This window comes from Sinocyclocheilus anshuiensis, unplaced genomic scaffold, assembly GCF_001515605.1.
Source record: "Sinocyclocheilus anshuiensis isolate Anshui unplaced genomic scaffold, SAMN03320099.WGS_v1.1 scaffold63, whole genome shotgun sequence".
NCBI lineage: Eukaryota > Metazoa > Chordata > Actinopteri > Cypriniformes > Cyprinidae > Sinocyclocheilus > Sinocyclocheilus anshuiensis.
The window spans coordinates 3,064,831-3,075,894 of record NW_015552625.1 but is presented as its reverse complement, the minus strand read 5'-3'; the positions used below and the strand labels follow the sequence as shown (position 1 = coordinate 3,075,894).

The following is an 11,064-nucleotide window of genomic DNA, read 5'->3' as shown; positions in this document are numbered from 1 at the left end:
GGATTTTTACACACACTTCCAACACACATTTATGTTCAAACAACATGTAAAGTTAATTTTGCATCCGATGACCCCTTTAAAGAACCCAGAAACCAAATTGCTGTTCAAAGAACCTTATAGCCAACTGAAGAACCTGTCTTTGCTGACAGTAAAAGAAGGGATGATCAGTGCAGTAGTTGAGAAGATACTATTGAACATCACAGAGTATTTGAAGTAAATAATTTATTCATTGTCATATTCAAGTTACATCTTTAAGGTTCGGAAAGTGACAGCATATAACATTTGTCTGGGACTGGCAAAATGGAATCCACAGAAAAAATGGAATCCATCTTATTTCTGACAGGGAGATGTCAGTGGAGGTGTGTCTGTCTGCTGACGAAATAAAAGAAAAATGAAAGGGAAGAAATGAAACGCCTTCCTACAGTAGTTGATTTAGACTCAGTGAGGGTGTGTGTGTGTGTGTGTGAGTGTGTGTGTGTGTGTGTGTGTGTGTGTGTGTGTGTGTGTGTGTGTGTGTGTGTGTGAGTGAGAGAGAGACTGGGGATGCTTAGAAGGATACAGTCAAGGACATGGTTCAAGAACTCTGAAGGACACATCTCTGCTTGATGAGTGAGAGTAAGGAGGATAGTGACAAGACACCCTTGTCCCATCCCCCAACTCCAAGGCTGATTTTATTTTTTGATGAGATGTCAAGTTCTCCATTGCAAAGCAAAGATCTTGAAAGGTGTCCTTCTCGAGATAAAGCGATATCATCTTGTGATTGGGAATGTTGCGACCCTTCAACCATGCCCCTTATCAGCTCTTACAGACCTAAATTGGAGGTCATGTTCTCTCTATCTAAAATTGGACTTAGACTACTGGACTAGATACTAGATGTATTTCTTTTTAGTTCTCTAGCTCTTAGAATACATAAGATAGTTCCACCTCTAAGTTCTGATTGGTCTCTAAATTCGGATTGATCACACATTCTATAGTAGTACTCAAAACAGAGGCTTGAACTTAATTTACCTGCATGAGTGCAGGTGTTTGTTATAAGTTTGATGTTCACAATTCAAAGTTTACAGGCCATGAACTCATTGGAGTTCATACTACAAAATCATGTTTTTCTTGCATCATAGTAGCCTACTTTTGCTGTAGTTCATGAATCATTTCAAATTTTAAAGAAATTCTCATTTTTTAATTAATAAAATTGTGATTAATGTATTAATTGTACCATCGACTTTAAAAACTTAAAAAAAAAAAAAAACTCTGCATATCTACATGTTGCTAAGAAATTATTAATCAAATACAATATTTAGTGGTTAATTATTAAATTATGGATGTTTGCTAAGTTGGGTTAAAAGTGACCTAGAAATGTAAAAGTTGTATGCATATTTTGAATGCACCAGGAATAAATCTGTTTAAGACTGGGTTTCTCTCTGTTAGGGCAAAGCAAACAAACCTGCGGACAACTACAATGGTTGCCAGCCAAAAACGAAAAACAGTGTCATAATTCTCAGCATTAGTCTGGCGGTATTTATTCTTATGTTGCATAGCACTAAGCCTCAGGATTTAAAAGGCATTACAGGGCTATAGGGTGCAATTACATTTAGAAAAAATGAGTACAACCGCCCCACTTCGCCTTGATAGAGAGACAGATACTGCCGAGTTCCAGAAAGAGTGTTTAAACTTCCTCCACGGTAGGACAGATAAATACCTGAGACAGTCTCATTCAGTCAGATTTATGTTTCATCGCTAGCCCTCGTCCCAGGTCGAATTCAGGGGACAGTAAGCACAATATGAGGCACATTTCCAGTGATCCTGTGGCTGAGGCAGTTTAATATGAGTGTTTTCTCAAGGACGACAAGAGAAGCATCAGTAGCCTTGTCCGTCTTCCTTCCTGTCTCAGGGACACAACTGATCTCATCTGAGATACTGAGCAGTGTGTAAAATCAGCGATTGGGTACTGTAATATATGAACCGCTTATGGTAAAACATGTCAAGTGGCTGGGCATTTATTCTGAGTAGCCAGTAACAGAAGGTGTGCAATTAGTGTGTTTGAGTCCTTGGTTGTTTTGAGGGCAGTTTAGAAGGAGAAAACCTCCCCAAAGGCTCATAGCTTTAAACAAGCAGCTCCAGACAGGTAGAAGGTCTTATTTTTGGCTCCATCTGCATGTGTGCATTTGAATAGGGGAAGTAAATGGGCTTGAAACCCCACAGTCTGCACCTGCCTCACAGTCTGTCTTTGCTCACATTATGATATCAAGGCACAGCCACTACTATACGCTCCAGCCATATCGCTTCCTGAATAGGTCAGACTCGTTGGCACAGAGCCAATGATGCAAAAAAGCCCTGTGTTTGTTATGGTTGGAAGAGCATCTCACTGTGGACCGCTCACGGTGTTATGTTATAGAGAGTTTCACGCCTACAGGTTATGTTTATTTCTGTTGTGGTTGCTGACAGTTTTTGAGGAGATTCTGAGGGATATTTGATGAGTGTGTTGGCATTTCCAAACACAGACTCCCAAGGGCACCAAACACACATACATCTTGACTGCAACTACCATTCCCTTCCAAATTTAACTATACCATAATTTTCCTGTCAGATTTCAGATTCAGGTGGGAGGTTTTGAATCTTTACACTTGAAGCAACATCTTTTATAGAGCCTTTTACAATCGTCCAAACTCCCCGAGTCAAATTAGCCCAATTTGACAGCACACTGAGGAAGAAGGAGATGGATACGTTCTCATGAATAAGAAATGGAGTAAAATCTTAGAGTCTGACCAAAGAACACAGAAATGGTATCTATATTTGTCTTTGTGTAAGAGCTTCGGTTGTTATCCTACTGCTGTCAACACATTCAAAGATCCTCAGGAGATACAGTCTTGTATTCTGACTTCATACTGTTTACTCCACTGCATTTAAGAGAGGCAAAAATAAATGTCATGCACTCTTACATCTGCAACAGAGCATACCTGAAGGAGCGCAGCTTCCATTTTCTGAGCTCCTGGGAATTCTCTGGCAGAATGAAGATGAAGAATAATATCATGAAATCAGTGATTGCACAACTTAATATATCAACTTGCATCCTGAATACTTTTTTAAATCAGACTCTTACTGCAAAAATCTGTTTGTTTTAGTGTATGCATTGTTTTACAGAAAATATATCTAAATATTCTTAAAAATTAGGCTTTGCCTAAAGCAATATTGTAAGATATTAAGAAATTATTTGTATTTTATTTATTTATTCATGTATTTATTTATTTATTATTGTCACAAACTCCATTCTGTACCTTCACTCAGGCCTCCATTTTCCCATAATCCTTTGCCCGGACTCATCAGCACTCATTATCAGTTCACAACTGCCTCATATTAGTAGGACTATAAGAATAGCACACACACTCTCTGTCTTCGCTGGTGATTGAATGTTTGTATGTTTTCCTAGTTTTGCCTTGCCTTAGTGTTTTGATCGTGGACCATTTCCTTGACTCTGATTGTTTGCTACCTGCCTTTATCTTCGCTTGTTCCATGGAGTACTCTTTTGCCATTGCCTTGGATGTGATTGTTTGCTGATGTTTGACCCTGCCTGTTATGACCACGCTCTTCTAATAAAGCCTGCTATTGGATCCCCACTCCGTTGTCGCCTCCTTCGTTACAGAATCACCAGCCATACCCGGATCCAGCAGCTTTTAGAGCAGTGATCCTCAAATCTGGGCAAATGGACTAGGGCTGTCAAAATGGCTGAAAAACAAAATTTGAATTTTTTACTTAAATATTGTCAATATTCGATTATATTCTAATTTAAAAAGCATAATTTCAGTTAGGGGGGAAAAAAGCTTTTGGCTTCTCTCCTGAGGCCACAAGAGGGCGCATCGAGCAAAATATTATGCACGTTTCTTCAAAGCATAATAAAATAACACGACTATCTTTGCAAAAAGTGCATAATGTTTTCGAATGTGGATTTTTATTTTAAATTCGACGAATATTCGAAATTCGATTTTTTTTTGACAGCCCTACAGTGGACCAGCTACTATTGTGTGTTCTACAGTGGACCAGCTACTACCCTTAGTGTTTTGATCGTGGACCATTTCCTTGACTCTGATTGTTTGCTACCTGCCTTTATCTTCGCTTGTTCCATGGAGTACTCTTTTGCCATTGCCTTGGATGTGATTGTTTGCTGATGTTTGACCCTGCCTGTTATGACCACGCTCTTCTAATAAAGCCTGCTATTGGATCCCCACTCCGTTGTCGCCTCCTTCGTTACAGAATCACCAGCCATACCCGGATCCAGCAGCTTTTAGAGCAGTGATCCTCAAATCTGGGCAAATGGACTAGGGCTGTCAAAATGGCTGAAAAACAAAATTTGAATTGTTTACTTAAATATTGTCAATATTCGAATTATATTCTAATTTAAAAAGCATAATTTCAGTTAGGGGGGAAAAAAGCTTTTGGCTTCTCTCCTGAGGCCACAAGAGGGCGCATCGAGCAAAATATTATGCACGTTTCTTCAAAGCATAATAAAATAACACGACTATCTTTGCAAAAAGTGCATAATGTTTAAAATAAGTTCCTTGTTTTCCAAGTTTCCTAGTTTTGCCTTGCCTTAGTGTTTTGATCATGGGCCGTTTCCTTGACTCTGATTGTTTGCTACCTGCCTTTATCTTCGCTTGTTCCATGGAATACTCTTTTGCCATTGCCTTGGATGTGATTGTTTGCTGATGTTTGACCCTGCCTGTTATGACCACGCTCTTCTAATAAAGCCTGCTATTGGATCCCCACTCCGTTGTCGCCTCCCTCGTTACAGAACCCCCAGCCATACCCGGATCCAGCAGCTTTTAGAGCAGTGATCCTCAAATCTGGGCAAATGGACTAGGGCTGTCAAAATGGCTGAAAAACTACATTTGAATTGTTTACTTAAATATTGTCAATATTCGAATTATATTCTAATTTAAAAAGCATAATTTCAGTTAGGGGGCATAATGTTTAAAGTAATGTCTATAAACCATATATAATTAATAAAGTTGCTTAAACAATTAGAAACAAAACAGCATCATGCATGTATGTATAGTTTAACTTTTAGGTGCCAGGGATTTTTGGAAAAATGCTGGATTTGGCCATTTGGCGATTTTCTCTCACAAATCTCACAATTTACTCGCATGCTATGAGCTGAACTGCTTCCGCATCAATGAAACGATAGCTCACTTACTCTGCTATTTCCTCGAACACTTTGAATAGGAACGTGAAAGGAACTATTTGATTAAGTATGACGTCTTGTCGCAATTTTGCGACTTTGGCGCTTAGAGGGTTAATACAAAGGACCGAAAACCAATCGCAAAGAGTACTTTCTTCATTTAAAAACTTGAGATGCCGTGGGATGGGGAAACCCGCCATAAAGTCTTGAGACATATTTTTAAAAAGTTGAACCTACATTAATTTTACATAGCTTTCTAAACATGCGGCTCTCTTGTGCGAGATGCGAGTGAAACGGTAATAGACAGGGTTGCCAGGTTTTCACAAGAAAACCCGCCTAATCGCTACTCAAAACTAGTCCAACGGCATTTCGAGGGGGTCCCCAGATAAAAATCACTTTCCGGGGGTAAACTACACGTTTAAAAATCGCTTTCCGGGGGTAAAATGCACGTTTTTTGGCGGGGTTCCCCTGCTAAAATTCGCATTCCAGGGGATAAATATCATGTTATTGGAGTCGTTTCAACCCGCGGACATGAAAAACAACTCGTGGCAACGTGTTAAAGTAGCCCAATTCCGGTGGGAAAACCGCGGACTTGGCAACACTGGTAATAGATGTCCCTCTAGAAAATGCGATAAATATGCGTTCTGTGTGAACGGCTTGGTTTCGGTTTTGACGTAAACAACATCTTCCCCGCATTGATTGTTCTCTTTTTCTGCAATACTTTGAATGAACAACGTAGCAGCGCCGCATCTAGTGGGTTCAACTGGATAGGCTAGCAAAAGAATTAAAATGCAATGACACTTACATTGTCATCGCATTTCGTGCGCCACTGATAAGGCTGCCTGATGCACACTTAAAATTCGAATGCAACGTTTTTGCATTCGAATGTGGATTTTTATTTTAAATTCGACGAATATTCGAAATTCGATTTTTTTTTGACAGCCCTACAGTGGACCAGCTACTATTGTGTGTTCTACAGTGGACCAGCTACTACCCTTAGTGTTTTGATCATGGACCGTTTCCTTGACTCTGATTGTTTGCTACCTGCCTTTATCTTCGCTTGTTCCATGGAATACTCTTTTGCCATTGCCTTGGATGTGATTTTTTGCTGATGTTTGACCCTGCCTGTTTTGACCATGCTCTTCTAATAAAGCCTGCTATTGGATCCCCACTCCGTTGTCACCTCCCTCCTTACAATTATGCTATATATTATTAGCAGTAGTATTTATTACTCTTATTCTTATGTTTATTTTTCTTGTTAAATACATTTTTCTTGTTTGTGTGTGTGTGGGCAAAGATAAATAAAATAACAAAATATAAATGAATAAATGAAATGATTTAATTTTGCAGCGTTGCTGTACCTGCTGGTCTGCATTCTGATCCAACGCAGAGAAATCCTTCACGAATATCATATTTTTGAATGAACTGCAGACATTGATCCACAATTACAGATGAAAGCGATATATAGTATTGTTTTATCTGCAAATGGTAAAAGGAAAACGATTTCAGCCATGGTTTTATTTTACATAATAAAACATGAGTTTTCTGAACAAGCTGTACACACAAATATCTATCAAAGTACTCTCTTGCATAAATAGTAACCCACAATATCTATGCATGCAATGAGAATAGAATGCACACAATGAGTGTCTCTAACATCTTTTTCTCTCTCCTCTCTTTCCTCCCTCCCTCCTCCTTCAACGCTGCCCTCTTCTATCGTCGCTGGAGCAGTGGATCACTTGGGCATCGAGTTCATGGGTAAGAAAAAAAGCGTTTTCTTATTGGCAGAGCGATGAATCATGCTTACAGCGTTTATATGTGCCTTTGTGCAGCAATGGTTTTCTTTTCATTGCATGTGTTTGAATGTGAACGTTCCTGTTATTTCTTTTGACTGTGCACTGTATGTGGGCTAAAATGTTGTTTTCCCTTCTTGACTCTTCACAACAAACAACTCTTATGAAAATACCCCCAGAGTCATCATGAATGCATTCGCATTTGTAGAGATGTAATATTTAAAGCACAAGGTTGCTTCATTCACATTTGACAGGACAAGAAGTTATCGTGCTATTTACCAAAGTGCTGTGGTGCAGGGATATGTAATTAAACTAGTTTTGTATCAAATAACCACCCTGTGCAGTTTGTGGTCAGAGATTAGTAACAGAGAGCAAATTATAAATGAACACGGTTGAGATCATAGGTGTCGGCTCACTGCCTTTCATTTGCTCTTAAACTACTCTTCCCTCTCCTCCAATCACTTGCCTGCATTCCACTGCAGAATTCCAATGCTCTTTGGTCTCCTTGGAAACGGCATTGAAATGTTGAGAGGACAGTGACAGGAGACAGTGAGGGTGAATTCATATTGTTGGCACAGTTTCAAAGATACCAGTCTCTGTGTCTGTAACATTTTTGTGGTTAATAAAATGTATTGTGCATTTGACTGCATATGTAGGCGTATGCAATAATGAATATTTATTTTTGCACAAATACACATTTTACTGTTTGCATCAAATAATCTAATCTACTCCAGATTCTTAATTACCCCATTATTAAGTGGCATTTTATATGACTTTAATGTGTCATCATCTTGTGCCTTAGAAAGAAAAATGTCTATCAGTATTTTGATTATAGAGCTTGGAAGATTCCCAGAGCTGTAGATCGATGAACGAGGAAGGGTAACAGGCAGATGGATTTTGTTCACGTTGATTTCCAATTTCCATTGCTGAGGCCTGTAGCGCTCCTCTTCCAGAAGGTCCCTGATTGAGAGGAGCCAGGTCTTCACTCACTTTGATATCTGGATTTCGATTGTTTTTCCTTTTTTCTTTTTGTCCAGCCAAACTCGACAAGATAGATGCACTCACTTCTGTCAGCACACTCGTAGGCAAGCGGTCAGAGTAGCCTACCTGATTTCATCAAGTTAATGACTGAACTGGTAGTTTCAATGAGCTCAACACACTTTTTTCATTGCCTTTTCCCAGCGACTCACATTTCATTTTATGATTTATTTCATGATATACAGTGGGTACGGAAAGTATTCAGACCCCCAGGTGTAGAACCATCTCAAGGATGATCAGAAGAAATGGACAGCACCTGAGTTAAATATATGAGTGTCACAGCAAAGGGTCTGAATACTTAGGACCATGTGATATTTCAGTTTTTCTTTTTTAATAAATCTGCAAAAATGTCAACAATTCTGTGTTTTTCTGTCAATATGGGGTGCTGTGTGTACATTAATGAGGAAAAAAAATTAACTTAAATGATTTTAGCAAATGGCTGCAATATAACAAAGAGTGAAAAATTTAGGGGGGTCTGAATACTTTCCGTACCCACTGTATATCTATCATCTATCTATCCATCTATCTATCTATGATCTGTCTGTCTGTCTGTCTATCAATCTATCTATCTATCAAATTCTGAATTATTGAACGTCAAATGGGGCACCCTACAGCCTTGTGGACATCATGAACTGTGTGAGCCTTGTGGACATCATGAACATGAAGTGTGTGATTTGAGACAGGGCCTAATGTCAAATCAGAATTGATTCTGCAGTCTGCAAAAAAGAACATTATGAAGGCTGAGACATGCTTTCATGCCTTGCTTTATCTCACACAGCTAAGTGTGACAGCTTGTTTAAGACTTTAAGCATTTATTTTCTATGTGATGGTTTGATAGTTGCCATGTACGCACTCAGAGCTCAGAATGATTCCTGTGAAGCCAGTGTCACTTCCTCTTAACGGCAACAGCAAAGAGTGGACTACATTGATGAAAGAGAGTAGAGTGATTCCTGCAGGCCTTTTAAGACCACATACTGAGCTTGGCTTTCACTTTAGTGAACATAGGGAACATAGGAGATGACACAAGTAAAAGTATAGAAAAAAGGCAAAATGTCTCACGGGGTGAGAATGGAAATTTGAAAAAAAAATTCTAGTTTTAGGTAGATAAAAAGATTGCTGCACACCTAGAAAGAGGTCAGAATCTGTGAGTTTATGAATACACAACATGGCTCAGCATAGTGTTGGGCTATATGGTCATTTTTCAAATCGTCATATCGCCAGTCCGTGAGATCGCCGATAGACGATATTATCGTGCATGGGTGGGTGGGGGCAAGAGAGAGACTCCCTGTACTTGTCATAGGCTATTTCATAACTATTTGGTGTTTTAAACCACGCGCGCGGGAGCCTATGGAAGCACCACGAATCTAAATAATATACTTAGTCTTGATTTTGTTTTGGGGGTGTACTAGAACATGCTCTCATGCTTGGTGGTTCGAAAAATGCATTATTTTTCACATAATTTACATTAAAATACCTTTCTCCCCAGCCTGGCACAAACGGCTCGATTAGTTCCGGCTTTGATGAAGGTCCACCTTCCAAAAAACAAAATGTGTTGTGATTGGTTAGCTGTCCCAGTGCGTTGTGATTGGCAAACAGCTTACACGGTGTTTCAGTACTGCCATGCCCCTTGCTCCATCTTTCAACAAAAGCTTTTTGGCGAATGCTGTACTTCCTCATGTTGTGGAAGCTGTCCTCAGTAAAATGCGCAATACACAATAGCAAATTGGGATTATAATGCTTAGGAACAGAGTTAAAAAATAAATTGCAACCACTGTTTCCTGACATCATCCGCTTTCGGAAGCCCAACCAAAGACGTTTAGGCACGGAGATGAAAAAAAACAGCGTTTCAGTATGGCGTTATTTTAATGACAAATGTCGAGAGCGCATTATTGTAGCGCGAAAGCACATTAATACAATGCGCGAGCGCAGATCTCTCCGCTCGCGCGCGGATTTCCTTTGCTCTCGCACAAAACCGGACGCGTGCGCTCAGATAGACGCTGCTCCCGCCCGGAGAGAGTGTGCGCACTTAAAACATGTCTCCTCTCACTCAAACTGTGTCCTGTGCACTCTCAAATCTCTCTGTGCTCATGCGCTATAGATATTAATTCTTTTCGCACCTGAATTAAACGTTGTCAAAAGTTATCAACCAATCAGATTTCAAAGATGGATCTGTAATTTCTTTACAATTTAATACTACTTAGTCATAATATTAGAAATGAAACGGGTGTTTGGATGATTTGTAAATAACCTAGTTTAACAGTTTGGTCAAACCCTTCTGAACGATCTAAACAAACAAAAAAGCATATGATTCTTAAAGTTTATGTGGTCATCATATAGGTCTATATATATTGTGTACTTGGATTGAAATATATATATATATAAATATATCTTCTGATTTAAGACAGAACTATTTAGATATGGGTCGGATGCACTATTCCCTAAACCTATACTTAAGATTTGGAGACCAAATATAACACTATAATGAATTTTTCATATTTGCCATAACATTACTACATTATATGATATGGGTTTAATGCATTTGCAGACAATGTAATTACATGTAACTGTCATATAACTGTATATTCACTGTTTTAGAGAAGAGTGCCATTGAATGTGTAGCTAATATTAAGTGGATTTTCATGAAAAAAAAAATCTGCTCTAATAGCATCGCTGTTTGGACATTTATTGGGAGGTTGTTGTTTTTTTTTTTAATCCAGTGTTTGTTATTGTTATATCTTGCATCATTTACATCTATTTTTGCACTTGATGTTGAAGAGTTGTTACTTGATGGAGTTGTTGCCATCATACTAACTGAGAATTTATTGCAATGATTTTAAATTCAGTTAAGGTATCTGACATATTATGACATAACATTGATGTTTTATATAAAGTCTTTAGGGCCATAGGCTATAATATGTTGTTTTTAGATAAATTGCTCAGAGACCAACCAGTTGGACAGAGGTTATATGTACAAATCATCCAAGCACCCAATTCCTGGCCATTTCTATAGGCTACATTTCATTAACATTGCTAAATATTATTAAACTGGAAAGAAATTAAAGA

General features: G+C 38.7%; 1 protein-coding gene across 1 annotated transcript in view; it reads left to right on the top strand.

Annotated features, from left to right (window-relative positions):
• nrg3a (neuregulin 3a) overlaps positions 1–11,064 on the top strand; it is a 328,241-nt gene that overhangs the window by 282,119 nt on the left and 35,058 nt on the right. The window contains exon 4 of the mRNA XM_016457868.1: positions 6,902–6,928. Within this exon, the coding sequence (XP_016313354.1) occupies positions 6,902–6,928 (27 nt within the window). The remainder of the gene's footprint in view (positions 1–6,901; positions 6,929–11,064) is intronic.